Below are 19,408 nucleotides of genomic sequence, written 5' to 3'. Positions count from 1 at the left end.
TATCTATATTTTATCTTTTAGCATTACTTTTGATATCATATTCGATTCAAAAAATCATTTCAAAAAATCAAAATTTATCAAAATAAAGAAATTAATAAATTCTTTGAGGCTGAAGTTGAAAGCGTGGGTTATAATTTTTTTTATTAATTTTCTTTTAAATATTTTTCCAGACATTTAAATGCTTTTACCTCCTTTTCTTTTAAATAATTCTATTTTCTAGAAATTCCACTATATTAAAAACACTTAATTTTAATACTTAATGCATGAATTCAAAAAGCCAAATTTTTACATTAAAAAAACATTTTTTTGGTTAATTTCCACAGGTAAACTTACCTTTGACCCAATAAGACACTAATGACTAAAACAAAATAAATATCTTGCAATAACAACATGTATTGTTCTTCCACTAATCTCCCATGTAGGAATAGCCAGAATAGTAAAATACAAAACGTAGGAATAGCCAGAAGACACCATGTGGCGATACCGCAATAAATTATGAAAAAATATCATATATCGATGTTTACTTTGCATCACAGTGCGGAGCTATTAGTTTCAGACAATAAACACGCAATCTTGAAATAGTGAATTATCACATATAGATTCTGATTGGTTGCTTTATGATGCGGCAGAGATACAACAACAGCTATTGGCTAAATTAAATTAAATAAAGAAATACAGACTTTTCTCGTCTCAGGATAAAACATCAAATGCCGGACAATTAACTATGTGTGTTTCAGTTACGATCAAATGTCATTAATTCGTGTTCGTTTTATTATGCATATGCTGACACTGAAATTCAATATTGAAATATCAATTATTAATACGTGTTTATTTGCTTATTTTGAATTTTATAACTTCTGCCAATATAGGCACACCTCCAGAGTCGTGTCCATTTGTAAATGTTTTAATTTTCAATAAGTAAAGTGAACTAAATTTTAAAAGCATGGGTGTATAAACGCACAACAACATCATTTTCACTGAAATTAAATATATTAATATATCAATATGCCGCTACAAGGCAGCACTTGCACCCGCAAAGTGGAAAGGGATTAATATAAGTTGCAAAACTTGTTTCCCAATCCACTATAAATAAATATGTTTCAACTAACATATATCTAATATTACATATAAACATTCATATCAATATAAATAAGTTATATAGAGAACTAGCAATCAAAATCGCAAGTCAATGACCAGGTGAAAGAACTAGAAAACCACACTCCACAAAAACACATTGACAACTAAACATTGAACAGCCAGTTTAACATTTCAGAAAAGTTCATCTTAATATATATATACAAAAAATTGATATTCCAAGTCTAAGACTTCCATTTTATATCAGTCAATATCTAAAGATACCTCATTTCCAATACTAAATCAACAACCACATGCACACATACTACCTTGAATTAGGATAAAGCGAAGCAGTCCACAGCTGTATAGAAATGTTATATATAGAGTGATTGACACTGGCGCTTTTTTGAAAGGATACATGTCATCTCGTTACTTACATCCCTTGTAAATTATTCACTTGCAAGTAAATAATTTGACCTCATTGAATCGGCATTCATGTGAGCTTCAATTTAACCCATTAGCTATATATTGGTTATGTATGAATTAGTCGTGTTCAGCCATTAAAATGTCAACATTAAAAGTGAAACAAAGGTGAACCATTTCATTGACTGACTCCACAAAAAACAATTTCTTTACAGTTAAAAACGACTATTATCTTTTGTTTTTAACCTATAACATGTAATCAAACAGAACTAGAAAATCTATTTGCACGAGGTCGCCGATCTATTCATATTTATGTTTATGTATATATCAAGTTATTTGACCATCGGCAGATTACGGAGTACATCTCGATAGTTAATTAGATGGCGTCTACACTGAAATACATACGAAATTCTATTATCGAGTACATGCATTGTTAAATGTTAATTTCAGGCTAAATGTAATTTGGATATACGTTTTAGTATGTAAAAATAGTTTCACACTGCCGATTAGATCAACTCGATGATCCCGATTGTCCAAATTTCCACGTAACAAAATTCTTGATCGGGCATGTATACGACTTCTACCCGACTGCTTGACCAAATCTAATATACTCGATCTCAGCCTGATCACGGCTTGACAAGATCGACTTGATGGTATAAGGATCGTATAGATAGTCGGACATTGGTCGGGAATGTACAGTTTCAGTAAAAAAACGTCTGATTTTTTGTATATGACCCGCTGCAGCGGGGCTGCAGCGGAGGGGCACTGATTAAGTGTTACCCTTGTCCGTGTGTATGTACGTATACGTGCGTCCTAACAATAAGTTTCCGTTCTCGAATTTTATTTTGCCTCAACCAAATTTATGAAACGTATACATGTTCCGGACCATATGAGTATTTGGACCATATGCGAAAAAAATACCTATATGGTCCAAATACTCATATCGTCCGGCACGTTAATAACCAAACAAGTATATATACTCATATGGTGCGTCACTTTTACAATTCTTGGGTAATGACTCTTATATGTAAGCTGGGGCATTTTCTGAGTAAAGTTATACATTTAAAAGATCTACATGGAAATGAAGCAGTTGGATTATTTGGCAAAGTGGTTAGAGCTCAGAGAGACCGGTTAATAGCTGTGACGGAGCTTGAAGAGAGCGTAGGAGACAAACAAAAAATAGTAGACAGCAAAGAGCCCCGATAAATCTAGGTGATGCAGTGGCTGATTCGGTGACTACTGTGTGGGCAGTTTGGTAAAAAATTTGGCCCAAAATTTGATTAAAAACAGAATACCTTTTCTGAAAATGTTTACATATATCTATTTAAAAGTTATTTGTCTTTCGTCTCTCTCTTTTTTTATATAAATATTGCGTCAATAAGCGTATGAAAAAAAGTGTTTGTAAACATTCGACTGTACGGTGAAATATAGTTGTTAATTTCTGTGTCATTTGGTGTCCTGTGGAGAGTTGTCTCATTGACATTTATACCACATCTTTATATTTTTATACTTCAAAAAATTCTGGACATACGACAAATACGGACAGTCAAACAAAAATTACCCATTAAACAGGTAAAACATAATATTAATATTCTTAAAAACTAACTTTGAAGGCTAAATTAGTCATCAGCTGTCTAATAATGAATTTTTATGCACAATTGCTTTCATGCATATTTGAAAAACCTTCTTGGGCCAAAATACAGATCTACTTCCCTTCCGGAACACCGTTTTTAGTTTTCTATGTTGTTTTATGTAGACTGTTGTTTGTCTTCTCGTCGGATTTCGGTTTTCGCTATGACTGTGTCGGGTTTTTTTTCGACCTTTAAGTGCAATTGTTCCTTTGGTTTCTTTTGTCTCTCTTTAAATATTTTACACCTCTTTGCAAAATCACAGACGCGTACTGTACATGGAGGAATTTGAGTAAAGATAAAAGTTAAATAGATAAAATATATTTTCGCAGAATCAAAATTATAAGTGTTAATCAGAGCTGCACACATTTTGAGAGAATCGTGTAGCAGTCATGTATACTTGTGTATGAAGAGAGGTCGAATGTGGTCGCGTAGAGATCGGGTATTGGTCGAGTTGGTCTGGGATGAACAAAATGTAGTGGTCGCAGTGATCATGAAACGATCGGACATTGGTCTAGATAATCTGGATCACATATCGAACAGGTTAACGTTGATCGGAAAATGATTGGATTTCAGTCGAGCAAAAACATTAAGCTAAGGTCACACATTAACGAAATTTTACTGCCGTCCTTGTGAGAACACCGGTGTAGCACCACTGAAAAAAGAAGGACAGCTAATAGCAGATACAAAGTAAAAGGCAGACATCATAAACACACAAATCCAATAAGTGTTTACAATTGAATCAAATAACACCATTCCAGACAAAGGTCCTAGCTCATACCCCGTGATAACACCACTAGAAATATCTTTACCTGGTGTCAAGAAACTCCTACATAACATAAACTTACATAAGGCAACTGGCGCAGACAACATCAGCGGCAGAATATTAAAAGAACTCAAAGATCAAACAGCTATCTTTAAAACATCACTTGAAACTGGCATTACACCAACAGACTGGAAACACGCCAACATAGTACCAGTATTCAAAAAAGGGGGAAAATATAAACCAGAAAATTACCGCCTTATATCACTGACATGTATTTCCTGTAAACTTATGGAGCATATCATCACTAAGCACATTATCAACCATCTTGAAAAGAACAATATACTGTATGACCTCCAGCATGGCTTCCGTCAGTCTAGATCTTGTGAAACACAACTCATTTCATTCATCCAAGAACTTGCAGCAAACAACAACAACAACACTCAAATATACTTAATTATAATGGACTTTGCCAAAGCCTTTGACAAAGTCCCTCATAAAAGATTACTTTTACTGTATCCAAAATGAAACTTTAAACTGTGTCTACGCCTTCTTAAATGACAAAACACAAACAGTTGTCCTCGATGGAGATTCATCTGACCTGGCTCCAGTCACCTCAGGCGTCCCTCAAGGAACAGTTATGGGCCCAGTATTATTCTTCGTATACATTAATGACCTACCAGAATACCTATCATCCAGTAAGCTCAAACTGTTTGCCGATGACAGTATCATCTACAAAATCAATCGGCAAACACACAGCAATGTCCATCCCGTTCCGCAGGACACTATCAAGGAAACACAGACCATTGTTACGATTTTAATCCGATACATCAGAATCTGTCACGACATAGTCACGATTGTTATTCGACTAGACGAAATGGACTAACTTTCCTCGAATGTTACGGGACGCACCTAACTGTCGGGTTGCTTGGTCAACCTCTCCGGACCACTTCCGATCCGTAGGAATCTATTACGAACGTATACGACTTCGTTAAGTCTATGTTAGGACATTCAAGATCAATGATGATAGTATACCTACTTTTTAACTTTTTCGTGTCTCAGTGCTGTCTGATCTCAAACGGGAGCCATCATCAGAACTGTGTGAACGCTGCATTACGAATGTATAATACAGCGTTCAGGCAATAATAGGACATTCCGGATCATTGAGGCTAGTAATCTGGGTATTTTTTACTTTTCGTGTCTAAGCTCTGTCTGATCGCAAACTTGAGCAATAATCGGCACTGTGTGAACGCCGGATTAAAACTGCCTTATCGGTTATTAATTTAGTGATTTACGTCGGTTGGGTGGCCGAGCAGGCAGGCTGTCAAACCGTGTTCGTGCAAAAACTTAAAAACGCTTAAAAAATATCTTTTTAAATTTAAATACATGTATGTTGTTTCCCATGACTTCATGAAGGTCAAGTTCGATTCTCACATTTTCAGCTTTTATCGTTTTTGAATTGAAGACTTTTAAGGATATGGCTTTTGAATTTTTGCCGGATAGTCGGAATCCTCTGGTTTCATCCATGTATTGCCATTACAAAACCACGCTAACCTCTACTTTTCTATTCATTATATCGTATAGTTTAAAAAGCCATTTTTGAAATTACTTTAAAATCCTGTTATTTTTTCACGATTCTTTTAAAATAAAACGATTGACAATGTTAAATGTAGCAAGAGTCTAGTGAAAATTATTTCCCGCCAAATTGGCAATGGCTTATATCTCAAAATCAAGAACACTGAACCTTCACCTTTTTCTGCTTTTTTAGTTCCTTTATTAATACACTATCAATGTATAACAATTTTTTCTTAAAGCTTGTTATTTTGAAACACAGTAGCGAACATTCTTTAGTAGCGAAAAGCGATACTTAAAGCGTTGTCCATGCAAAAACTTGAAACGCTTTGACAAAATCTTTTCGTATTTATAAATTTGTTTCCTGTGACTAAAGTAGGTCATGTTTGATTTTCGAGATTTAAGTTTTTATCGTTGTTGAATTGTAAACGAATTGTAGCGAAAAATGATACTTGGCCTTTCCAGTTCTGAATCCTGCAAAAAATCATTAATTTTGTGTATTTAGTCCTGTTTGGGGGTCCAGATTTGCAAAATATCATTTTTATGCAGACAAATCCGGTTTTCTGTCAATCCGACAGCCTCTTGTGTATGTTAAGATACACTCCGTTTAAAAAAAACCCAGGGAAAGTTAAAAGTCTGGTCAAAAATAGATCATTAAAAAATGTTTTAAGAGAAAACGTTGGTAAGAGTTGTTCTCGATCCTCGTTATCGGGGTAAGATTCGCGGAGTTTGTAATGTAAGTAGATGTTCCAAATTAAACCAAACTCTATAAAGCACCTGTCAGACATTGTGGACAATAAAAAAGCAGACTAAGCACTGTAATTTCAATAAGCTATTTTATATCTCATGACTATAACTGGTTATTGATTGATGGACTATGATATAGAGAAGACACATACACATAAACAACTAATTAAAAGTTTGAGTATACTCAATTGAAATGTTAAATTATCTGGTACAGTTTTACCTTTTCCTTCAACAAAATAGCTGAACATTGCAAAGGCGTACCCATCATCTTGTGTGGATTCCATGTCATAGAATCAGCCCTTCAAATAAAAGTATTATATATCAACAATGCTATTAATATGGTGGATATTCAATTTTATTACAGTATCACAATTTTAACAATACTCAATGCTCTTCAACTTTGTACTTGTTTGGCTTTATAAATATTTTGATATGGGCGTCACTGATGAGTCTTATGTAGACGAAACGCGCGTCTGGCGTACTAAATTATAATCCTGGTACCTTTGATAACTATTCACAACGATCTGCTTTAGTTTAAGTAGTAATTTTTACTTGTAAACTGCGTGTTTTAATTGTCTTTGGTTATATACTAGTACATGTTTGGTGAACGTTCTTAACGAACCATTATACTAGAGAAATATCTACACATTTTTAAGCGTCAGCTGAATTTCAAATTAATCAGCGGTATAGTTGATGCTGTTTTATTTAACATTCTTCCGCAGAAAGCTGAATTTGTATTGAAAAACACGAAGTTCAAAGGAGAAACTATAAACCACGGCTGGTAATCTACACACGCAGAACATTTGGTTCTGCAAAGAAAACCGTGAGAGGATTTTCCGGTTGTGCTTGAGTGGAGTAATTGTCACCGCTTCAAAAGGTATGTACATTTCTAAATCTCAATTTTCTTATTCAACTGATCAAAATATGCTATGATGTGGTGAATACTTTAACGAAGAGATAAATGTATCATTCACTGTTGTATGTAGAGTTGAACTCTTACAAAATCAGTTGCCCCACAAGAAATTGCCTAAAAAAGTGACATTTCAATTTTGAAATGGTTCTATTTACAGACCTACAAGTTCACATTTAGTTTTTTTTCGGGCAATGGGTATGAATGTTGTTTGTTTTGCGGCGTGTACGCTGTCCGGTGTTGATAGACGTCTTAATAATTCCAAAAACTACATTTTTTCATTACGTCTTGCGTGAGGGGATCGGTTCTGATTGAGGACATCGTGAATGCGTGAGGGGAAGGACAAATATTTGTTTAATCTTTGGCTTTGTGACTTTTGTTGACTCAATAAATGTGATCAATGCTGATTAAAAAGCACAGATTTATCCTTATACTTTAATAGATGTAAACTGATCACTGATTCAATAAAATCAAACTATTAATTGTTTGTTCAATTTCAGAAAATGCCATTGTTCAAAGGAAGAAGGAAAAGAACTCTCTACAAATAGCCATGGAGATACAAGTTATCCCAGCACTCAAAGCGAACTACACCCTCTGGGAGTAGTCCTGTCGTCAAATATACGTCACAGAGATCACCACATATATTTAAGAAAAAAATATCGCCGATCAAAACTTCAACACTTATATATATAAGACGTAATCTGTTCACCCAAAATCACGAAATTTTCGAAACAAAAAAGGCAGATATACAGAATTTATTATTCACGAACATCGATGAAAGCCAAGATAATCTCGAGGAAGACCATAAGGAAGAGCATGTATTAGACAACGAAGAAGTCATAGAAGAAGACCACGTAGTATACCACGAGAAAGACCAGATGGAAGACCTTGAGGACGAATATAAAGTTTTTAAAGTGCTTTAGATAAACTCTCAGACGTAGGGAAAAGGGAAAAAAAATCTTTTTTTTCCATTAGTACAGAGTGGACGTTTTCCTTTAAACAACATGGCATTCGACCTTTTTTTTTTTTTAGGACGAATGAGATACTCCCCAACATCTCTGCAGTATTTTTGGTTATCGTTGACAACATTTTTTATTCTTCGTGAAACATATTATTAAATCTAGGTTCCCACAATTTATTTCATAATTCAATCTTATAAATTTTTCTAAGCACACATAATAATTAGTATGTGTTTTTTAATGATCAACCACTCATAGCTTGAATATAAAGATAAAATTTGTACTTCCCCTCACGCATACACGATGTCCTCAATCAGAACCGATCCCCTCACGCATGAATTAATGAAAAAATGTAGTTTTTGGAATTATTAAAACGTCTATCAACACCGGACAGCGTTCACGCCGCCAAAAACAACATCCATACCAATTGCCCTAAAAAAAACCTAAATTTGAACTTGTAGGTCTGTAAATAGAACCTTTTCAAAATTGAAATGTCACTTTTTAAAGCAATTTCTCGTGGGTCAACTGGTTTTGTAGGAGTTCAACTCTACGTACAACTGTAAATGATACATGTATCTCTTCGTTAAAGTATTCACCACAGCATAGCATTCTCTGATTTTCAATATTTTGGTCAGTTGAATAAGAAAATTGAGATTTAGAAATGTACATACCTTTTGAAGCGGTGACAATTACTCGACTCAAGCACAACCGGAAAATCCTCTCACGGTTTTCATTGCAGAACTAAATGTTCTGCGTGTGTAGATTACCAGCCATGTAAACGCTATACAGCAGAACAAAATTGAATGTATACATCACGAAATTATCATAGTAAAGATTTCCAATAAAACGACATACGCAAGTAACTCGATGTTTCGACTCTATAAGACTGCATCTTTTTTTCGTCGTCTTGTCTTGTGTGTGACGTCTTATGCAATAATCATAAATAGTTTCTGGAATACGGCGCGACATGTAAAAATAACCTTTTTTTTTTACAAAAAACTCAATAACTCTAAAATAAATTTTGAATAATCATTTAAAATACACAGATCTTAAGATTAATATAACTACGAAGTATGTAAAGTTTTAAGCAATAATCATAAATATTTTTGAGATACAGTGCGACATGTGAAAATCCCCCTCTTTATACAAAAAACTCAAGAACAAGAATGCCGAATCGGGATTCATGTCGACTCCGGAATAATAGGGACTGTCCGGAATATTCCGGAGTGAGGGAATCGGGATTCAGGCGGAGGGAGGATCCTCCTCTTTATACAAAAAAATCAAGAACTCTAAATTAAATTTTGAATCATCACCAAAAAGTATACAGATCTTAACATTAATATAACTACGAAGTATGTAAATTTTTAAGCAATAATCATAAATGTTTTGAGATACGGCGCGACGTGTGAAAATCCCCCCTTTTTTTTCTAAAAAACTCAATAACTCTAAAATAAAATTTTGAATCATCATCAAAAAGTATTCAGATCTTTAGACTAATATAACCAAGTGTGCAAAGTTTTAAGCATTAATCATAGATCGTTTTTGAGATACGGTGCGACATGTGAACCTCCTCGTGTTAGTTACAAAGTCCCGTAAGGCCACACATATTTTACTTTTAGTTCTTCGGACAAGAGCTCAAAAAAATATGTGGCGAGCGAGCCATTTTTTTTTAAATTTATTTCCTGAAAATGAGTTTTGTTGAGGCGGTGCTCTATTTTGCGATTTAGAATTTAATGTAAAGGTTAAACTGTGTTACTTCTAATAATCAAAGTACTGAAGTACTGAACATTGGAGGACCGCAAGTTCTTGTGGATGGTCAACAGCACGTGTCACGCATCACGGTGCGGAGCTATTAGTTTCAGTCAAAATACATGCCATCTTGAATAAATTACTTATCACATATAGATTCTGATTGGTTGAATTATAATGGGGCTGAGATACAGCAACAGCTTTTGGCTTAAATGAGAAAAAGAATTACAGACTTTTCTCGTCCGGGATAAGACATTAAATGCCGGAAAATTAACCATGTGTATTTCAGTTCCGATCAACTGTCATTAATTCATGTTCGTTTAATTATACATACATTTCACACATCAATTCAATAATGAAATATCAATTATTATTACGTGTTTAATTGCTTTGTTACTCTGCAATTTCCACGATTTGCTTTGCTAAACAATGTTCCTCTACATCAAAATAGGATAGATCTGTCGTTTTTTATAAACTTATGTGAATTTAATATTAATTTCATTCAAGACATATAGCTCTATCTATGTCGTTGTATTCCGAGATTACTCTGAGTCCAACGGGTGTTTTGCCACACAAGCTGGGGCCGTCGGACAACAGCGTCCAATCGTGCTGTTGCATGTCACACTAATCTCGAACTATGGCTGTTGAAACGATGATCAGGGAAGGACAATAGCTCTAACAAGTACTGATGAGATCGTGGTCATCTAACGAAAGATGTTTTATTGTTGTCTCCCATTTCATATAACTGTATGTTTAATAACTAATTTTCCTCGGCAATGATCTGAATAAACTGTTTACAAAACTTTTTAATTTTCAAAATACTAAGGGCTTTCTACCTCAGGAATAGATTACCTTAGCTGCTTTTGGCAAACTTTAAGGAATTTTGGTCCTCTATGCTCTTCAACTTCGTACTTTATTTGGCCTTTCTAACTTTTTTGGATTCGAGCGTCACTGATGAGTCTTTTGTAGACGAAACGCTAGTCGGCGTAATTATAAAATTTAATCCAGGTATCTTTGATGAGTTTATATACAAAACTTCATGTTAGCATTCCGATTTTTGACCTTTAATTAACAAATTGATTGATCACACGTGCGTTTGAATCGATTGGAGCAATATATACACAAGAAAAACGTCTAAGCTAATCAAATTTATGTGGCCTAAATAAAAAAAAGTTTTAATCTTATTTTCACAAAAAAGTATACAGATCGTTTGATCATCATAAGAAACATCTATGTAAAGTTTCATTAAATTTTGATAAGTTGTTCCGTCGAGTTACGGTGCGACATGATACGCCGGACAGACAGAGGGTGTTTAAAAATTAAAAAAAACTCAAACATATTCATTTTCACGTGGTTCCCTTGATTCCCGCCATAACTTTTACCGATCACGTATAAACACGCGTATCCCTTATCTTACAATCTATATATCTTTCATGGTTTTGATTATGCAAATCATTTTTCAATATGATTTGCTCCATTATTCTATATCTTAAATGCTTATTTATGTCGTAATTCGATGTTCGTTCTTTTTTGTTTTATCTGTCTATCGATCTATTCAGTAACAACTTTATTGTTGAACTACTAGTATTAACTACGAGACCAACCTATTAATTTTTAATATAATCTACACAGAAACAACAGTATTATTTACGACTACGGATGTCTTAACTTATTTGTTAGATGATAACCTTTAAGAAACTAAGTGCTGAGACCCAAGCTTCCAAACCACAGGTTTCCGAAACCCATAGTCCCAGAGACACCAGTTCTCCGAAACACCAAAGCCACCTAGCAATAACAAGGTATACTTCTACAAATCTCGTAGGGAATTATAGTTTCGGAACAACCCGGTAGCTTGCAACTATTATAAAGACTGGTTGCTTATAACCGCAAGCTTTGAAATTGAACTTATTGGTTTACTAACTGCCCAATTCTAACTACTTTGTTTTCTGGTATTCCTTATCTGATGTTTATCCACAAACAGACAATAAACACATGAAAAATTCTTCGGCGTGCTTACATTTACCAATAGCGTGGAGATAAAGGAGAGCCATTATCAACAACAGGTCTCATAGCAACCAATGATAAAGGGACGGTCTTCAATAAAGTTTTCGTTAACGTATTGCTCAAACTGGTAGTTAATAAAGTATTAAACAATGGATTACTATTGTATTTTTTTGTCACAATGCTACTTGAGTACTTTCCATTTTTCATAAAACATAGAAATAAAAAAATCCCTAAATAGGTTGAATTTTAAAAGTGTGCTCGATTACGGATTTTTTCTGTGTTGTTTTGTTTTATAACGGGAATGCTATATGAGTCCAAACTCAAAAGACAAAATATTTTATATTCCTTAAAGTATATTTACTTACTAGAACACATCCGAGATATCGCGTGTCCGTGACTGAATAACAGTGTCTAATTATTACGTGTAAGCCTTATTTTAGCCTGGATTTTTAGTATTGGTTTTGTCATCTGATTGAGTCGTGCTGATTATAAAATGCACGTTTTTCTCTGCTTTCAAAATCTTTCTGTTTGAACCCGTTGACCCGGAAATTATAAATTATTTGTACTAATAACAGTTTCCGGGACAAGTTTGCAATTCCGCTGAGTGCAAAAGTTGTCACCTTAATTTTTAAAGTTAAGTCAAAATAAAGTTGATAACTTGGTTGGTATTAGTTCCCTGATATTTGTCCTAAAATTTTGGATCTAGCACCACTGTTGAAAAAGTTATGCCCCTTTTTTCAACAATTTCCTCAGAGGAAAAGTACTTTTCCTCAAGGGAAATCAAATTTCCCTGAAGGAAAAAGATTTTTCCTCAAGGGAAATTGTTTTTTCCTCAAGGGAAAAAGATTTCCCTTAGGGAATTTGCTGCATAATTATTTCCTTTGAGGAAATTCTATTTCCTTAGAGGAAATTCTTTTTCCTTAAAGGAAATTCTTTTTCCTTTGAGGAAATTTGCAGCTTCAAATTTTCCTTGGAGGAAATACTTTTTCCTGTGAGGAAATTTGTAGCTTCAAATTTTCCTTGGAGGAAATACTTTTTCCTGTGAGGAAATTTTTGACAAACACTTTTCCTTGGAGGAAAATTCAAGACAACAAATTTCCTCTAAGGAAATCATTGATCTTCAAATTTCCTCTAGGGAAATTTCTGAACATCAAATTTCCCTTAAGGAAATGTTTTTCCTCTATGGAAATTTCATAACAGTACAAACAGTATTAATATATTTTCTCCTAGACTGAATTATTGATACAAAAGATAATTAAAACTTTAATACTGTAATACAAATTTTCATGGTGAGTATTAAACATACAAAAACAAAAGGCTGACTGTTTAGCATGTTTAAGACAATACAATAATAAGCAAAACGCTATGAATATCATACCATTTGTGATGTTATTAATATTGTGCTCATATTTGCATATTAAATCAAATAAACACTTTTCATGTCAAATTAACTTGTCTTCTGTTTCAGCTGCTGTGTATTCGACCCCCTACATAACAGTTCAGTGCATAAATAATTCAATCCACAAGACATCTTCCTTCAATTGGTTGAATAAATTTTGGCAACATATGTTCTTCAAACATCTTCTTTGTATATTTGATATGATGGAGCCATGTACATGAATGGATAAAGCAGGTGTTTATTTCGACAACAAACATGACAAAGATACTATTTTTTTTCTTAATTTCTCCATAATCCATCAGTTAATATGAATGTAGGTTGTTACATTTTACACAATTGTGTTCTTTGATAGTACTCCATTTTGTTTATAGCAATTTTGTAGGATTTTTTCTATTTCTTTTTCCAGAAAAACACACAGTTGAGTTCATTTCACATTAATAATCCAATTAGCACATTATGTAGAAAAGTATTAACAATTAAGTTTCCTCTTCAGTATAGACCTGCAGGACCTGTTGATGATCATAAAAACCAAGATATCTGACCTATAAATACACAAAATAAAAAAAAATGTTATAAATGGAGAAAAAAACAGCAATATAAATAAGCTTATTTTATCATGTTTTAATGAACATTTTGAGAAACTTTCATTTGATATTCTTACTTGTCATGCTTATGAGTTCTCTTATTTCAGTGCTTTGTGTCTAAGATTTAATATTCGTTGTTTAGTGCCTTGCAGTGATATTTAAAGTTGAGCCACTTGCAATAGTTGTTATAGAATGTTCATATGTTGTGTTAATATTTGAACCACTGTCCTATATTATGGTCAGGTTGAGTGCTCACAGACATGAGGCCTAAATTAATATATTGTTTTTTTCCCTAATCCCTATTCTGACAATCCAGGTGTGGGTAGTTAGGTAGGTAAATAATTTTATTTTTCCCAAAAGCCTGAATATTATCGGATGATCCGGCAAGCCCGAAAATCAGAAATGAATAAAATAATATTTGGCTTAGTTTTGACAATAAAATTTTATGAGTAGGGCCATTTTTGCAGGGTCGGTCAGGATTGGAGAAACAAACAATATTTTATATTAGGCATGATTTTTTTTTATTAATTGTTATTGACTTTGAACATGTTGAACTAAATTGGATTGTTTAAATCTTTATATGTTGAGATCTTTAATGGATGACCTATAGAGGAAGTGTTTTCTCATTATTGAAGACAGGCCCATGATTGGCCTTTAATTTCTTGCATCCGCTTCATTGAACTCTGGTGGATAAGTCACTCATTTACCATACCACATTTTCTTATTTTTATATGAGTCATCATTCAAAGGCAATTTCTTTTATTACTGTAATTCAGAAATTATCGAAACTTTTTAGTAATGCGAATATTAAATGTGACTGGGTGAGTATCGCAAAAACAGAAACATATATATATATATATCATGTAACTATATAGATCTTTATGCAGATTTTTTTTGTAATCACAATAAGTTGTCCATTCCCTGAAAAATCTGAATTTACAGTATATAGAAGTGGTCTTACCATTTAGGCCTTGTTGTATTCTGTTTATCTTGTTTTGCGCTCATTTCTATTGTAACTGTTTATATTTTTCATTATTTTTCTATATTTCTTGTCCTATAAAACATAAAAAGGGTAAAAACTATTATAAAACATCAGTTTGTGTTTTTCTTTATATTCAGTTATATTTAAAAAGAATGGAATATTTGTGCTATTTCATTTCACAAACTTTTTGCCAGTCATGACTTTCAAAGACTTTCACCCTGGCCAATAGTTTAAAAAACAAACATTCCCATACTTTTTCTTTGTGTTCGTACTAATTTTTCATTTGACAACAAAGACATGATTCAACTATTCTTCTAAAATTTGTTTCGCTTGACTACGTTAAACTCTGAAATATTGTTTTAAAACAGTATAATCTGTATGTGTCTCACTTGTCAAAATTTCAAATTAATATATAAATAACCAATAAAAATGCTATGCATGGCTCAGCTTGATACAAACGTACAGGTTGAACCCAGAACAGTTGGGGCAAGTATGGACACAACATTCAAGCTCGATAAACTCTGAATTTTAAATTTGGATTGTGATTCAATAGTTGATGCAGCATAGGTTTCTGACACAGAATGAATGCGGTCCAAGTACTTAAAAATTTTAAATTGACAATTAACCTCTAAAATGGTCCAATATTCAAAATCTCAATACATGGTTAGATGCAGCATATCAACATGATCAAAGAACCCCAATAATTCATTTTTTGGTGAAATCAAATAAAGTTAAATTTTGGACCTTTTAGACATGTTAGAACTCAATGTGGACCAATTTGATAACGGGCCAAAATATCAAAAATCTTAATGAATGGTTAGATTCAGCATATCAAAGAGCCTCATATAATCAATTTTTGTTGAAATCAAACAAAGTAAAATTTTGGACCCCGATTTGGACCAACTTGAAATTTGGGCCCATAATAAAAAAATCTATGTAAATATTCAGATTCAGCATATTAATCTGAACACCAAGAATTTAAATATTGTTAAAATCAAAATAAGTTTAATTTTGGACCCTTTGGACCTTAAGGTAGACCAATTTAAACAGGACCAAAAAACTAGGAATCTAAATACACAGTTAGATTTGGCATATCAAAGAACTCCAATAATTCAATTTTCTATAAAATCAAACAAAGTTTACTATTGGCCCCTGTTGGCCCCTAATTCATGTAATTCCTAAACTCTGAACAAAAACTCTGGTCACAAACCTTGTGTTTGAATTTCATAGATTTCTATTACTTGTACTAAAGTAATTAAGCGAAAACTAAATGTCCTGGGACAACGACGACTACATGATAAAATTGAGAATGGGAAAAGGGAATGTGTCAAAGAGACAACAACCTGACCATAGATTCGAGGGTTGGAATCCTTTTCTTTTACCGAGCAATGCATTTGAATGGGAGATATAGTTGGAACCCCTCTTTGCTCTTAGTTGCGACCCCCCTTTTAAAATGGCTGGATCCGCCCCTGAGAAGCATTATAGAAAAATCTATAAGCTTTAACTCAAAATAAGGATAATTTTATTTTTAAAGGGCAGGCACAGATCCAGAGAGGGGTTCAAGGGATTGGAACCCCCCTTTTTCGGATTATCAATGCATTTGAATAGGGACATGTAATTGGACCCCCCCCCTTTCCCCTTTTGTCCTGGGTTAGAATCCCACCCCCACCCCTTTTTAAAATGACTGGATCCGCCCCTTAAGGGTCTATAATTAAGTTTGACAACATCAGACATACTACTTTATCAAAAAAAAAATGCCACATTTCATCCAATTTAATTTCATCCCTTACTTGCTACATGTATTTCATCCATAATATTTAAAGAAATAAATTTGGGAGGAGTATGATTTTAATTTGCAAGTTATTAACTATCCAAACTAGAGACCTAATAGAGTAGATATATACTTGACTAATTTAAATCAAACTTGGGGTGACTGGGAACAAAGATTTAAGGGAATAGATGACAGTTAACCTACAATGACCTAGTTTCATAGCAATAGCATACATTAATAAAGACTACATGGTCATTCTGATGTTTAAACGTGGTTTAAACTTTGGGTGTTCATTTTTTAATGTTTAACATGTTTAAAGCTAACAGTTTCAACTACATACATGTATCAAGATTTGATCCTACATTATTTAAATATTGAAAAAAATAGCTTTTTAAATTTGGATCTATATATAATTGTGAATGTCACATGGATGTATTTTAATGTAAAGCATCTGAAAAATCATTAGCCGTCTCATATTTATTTCAGTTCTTCAAAAGGCAAATTTATATGAGCTTATGCTGAAAATAGAGATTTCTTATTAAGGAGAAATCCCTGCCCCCCTTTTTGTGTGAAAAATTTTGTTGATTATATAGGGAATCACAGAAACATGACTGAGGCAAGCATCCCCCATCTGACCCCCCCCCCCCCCCCCCCCCCAATGAAAAGTTCTGGATCCCCCCCCGTCAACCTTTCACTCAGGTCATTGGTGAAGAGTTGTCACATGTTTGTTTAGCTTGTGTAGGTGTAAGCATATGGTGTAAGTCAGTAAGGAGGCAACCATTTGATGTGTAGCCGTAGGCCGGGTGAAAAATGTGATTAATCTTGCTTTGTAAACTTGTGCTTTAAATAAAATTACCAATCCATTAAAAAATCTGTGAGCCCAATCTCATCCAGTGAAATAGATTATAGTCTGTTTTCGAAGTTATATGGAAGTAAGTTAGTAGTCCAGATAATTATGACGCATTGCAAGGCATTTTTTCTAAGGAGAAGTGTAGAATGGGGGAATGGAACCAATAAATTGATCGGATCCGAAATGTTCTTCCCAGTAAAGGAGCACCTATTATTTTGTAGGTAATTATTATTAGTGTCGGTGGTCTCACAAGTAAATCAGAGTGAATATTGCATGCACATTAAAATTAGCAGAGAAGAGACAATTATCAACTTGTGTATTATTCATTTTCTCGCAGTTATTTACGGTAAATCAGCTATATAGACATAGGGGACCGTTCAATATTTATCAGATGGATGGGCCGGTGCATTCTTAATATTGATTCATTTAAAAAGTTAATGCCCATCCTTTTAAATTCTGAAAAAAAGTCCTCGCCCATCTAAAAAAATCTATAAAAAAGTCCTTGTCCCTCTAAAGCTTGAAACAATCAAAAAGTATTAAAGTTCTTGTTCTATTTGAAAGTTTGCAAGTTTATGTCTTGAAATCAAAGAATAGACTTTGGTGTAAATACAAAATTTAAAATGTGCTAGTTAATTTCATTTATATATAAATATTTATGTGTGCATCAGAACCATACATTTTATTGTTTTTAAAACCAGTATGAATATACATGTATATATTTGATTTTATATTTGCAGCCTCAGATACAATATTGATTTAAAATAAAGGAAATAATTTAAACTAAGGGACAATAACTCTTGGACTAGTAAAAATATTATCATATGCTGAATTACTAATTATTTTCTTAAATAACACAGCATGTTAAATATAGTTCAAATACCAATGTCCCTTTATCTAATCTTTTCAAAAAAGAAATTATGGTCTTTTTAAGCAATTTAGGCAAACATATTTTTGACTTTGATGTACACTTTTTCACCTATTAATTAATTCCGTACTTTGACAGTAAAACACCAAACAACCTGGCATTCTGTAAGATTAATATACAAATGATATAGCTGTAGAGTTATATGAAGATCTAAATTGATTTGAAAAAGTTATAAAAAAGTTTAAAGATGACTATCCAAGATTTGGCCTAAACTGAAAATTTAAGCTTTTTTTAACCTTTTTATTAAATCCATAAGAATGACACCAATTCACCAAACTACCAAACAACCTGGTATTCTGTAAGATCAATATATAAATGAAATAACAATAGAGTTTTATGGAAATCCATGTTAATTTGAAAAAGTTATAAAAATAATTAAAGATGACTTTCTGGATTTACCCTAGACTGAAAATTTTAGCTTTTTTAACCTTTCTATTAAATCCATAGAATGACAGCAATTCATCAAACTACAAAACAACCCGGTATTCTGTAAGATCAATATATAAATGAAATAGCTATAGAGTTTTATGAAAATGCCAGTTGATTTGAAAAAGTTATGAAAAAAATTAAAGATGACTATCTGGATTTAGCCAAAACTGAAAACTTAAGCTTTTTTTAACCTATTTATTAAATCAATAGAATGACAGCAATACACCAAACTACCAAACAACCTGGTATTCTATAAGATCAATATATAAATGAAATAATTGTAGAGTTTTATGAAAATGCCAGTTGATTTGAAAAAAGTTATGAAAAAAATTAAAGATGACTATCTGGATTTAGCCAAAACTGAAAACTTTAGCTTTTTTTTTAACCTATTTATTAAATCCATAGAATGACAGCAATTCACCAAACTACCAAACAACCTGGTATTCTGTAAGATCAATATATAAATGAAATAATTGTAGAGGTTTATGAAAATGCCAGTTGATTTGAAAAAGTTATGAAAAAAATTAAAGATGACAATCTGGATTTAGCCAAAACTGAAAATTTTAGCTTTTTTTTTTTAACCTATTTATAAAATCCATAGAATGACAGCAATTCACCAAACTACCAAACAACCTGGTA

General features: G+C 33.0%; 1 protein-coding gene and 1 long non-coding RNA gene across 2 annotated transcripts in view; both read right to left on the bottom strand.

Annotated features, from left to right (window-relative positions):
* The window catches only part of LOC139510157 (glutamate decarboxylase 1-like), a 164,704-nt gene that overhangs the window by 48,651 nt on the left and 96,645 nt on the right, over nt 1-19,408 (bottom strand). Inside the window, exon 12 of the mRNA XM_071296502.1 lies at nt 6,428-6,506. Within this exon, the coding sequence (XP_071152603.1) occupies nt 6,428-6,506 (79 nt within the window). The remainder of the gene's footprint in view (nt 1-6,427; nt 6,507-19,408) is intronic.
* On the bottom strand, nt 13,080-17,776 carry LOC139512144 (uncharacterized). Its single transcript, XR_011662173.1, has 3 exons — nt 17,422-17,776; nt 14,774-14,866; nt 13,080-13,770 (listed from the first exon to the last, which is right to left on the bottom strand). It is a non-coding gene; the product is annotated as an uncharacterized lncRNA (long non-coding RNA).

Source organism: Mytilus edulis, chromosome 2 (genome assembly GCF_963676685.1).
Source record: "Mytilus edulis chromosome 2, xbMytEdul2.2, whole genome shotgun sequence".
In the NCBI taxonomy this organism is placed as follows: Eukaryota; Metazoa; Mollusca; class Bivalvia; order Mytilida; family Mytilidae; genus Mytilus; species Mytilus edulis.
The sequence above is the reverse complement of the archived record's forward strand: the minus strand, read 5'-3'. Positions and strand labels throughout refer to the sequence as shown.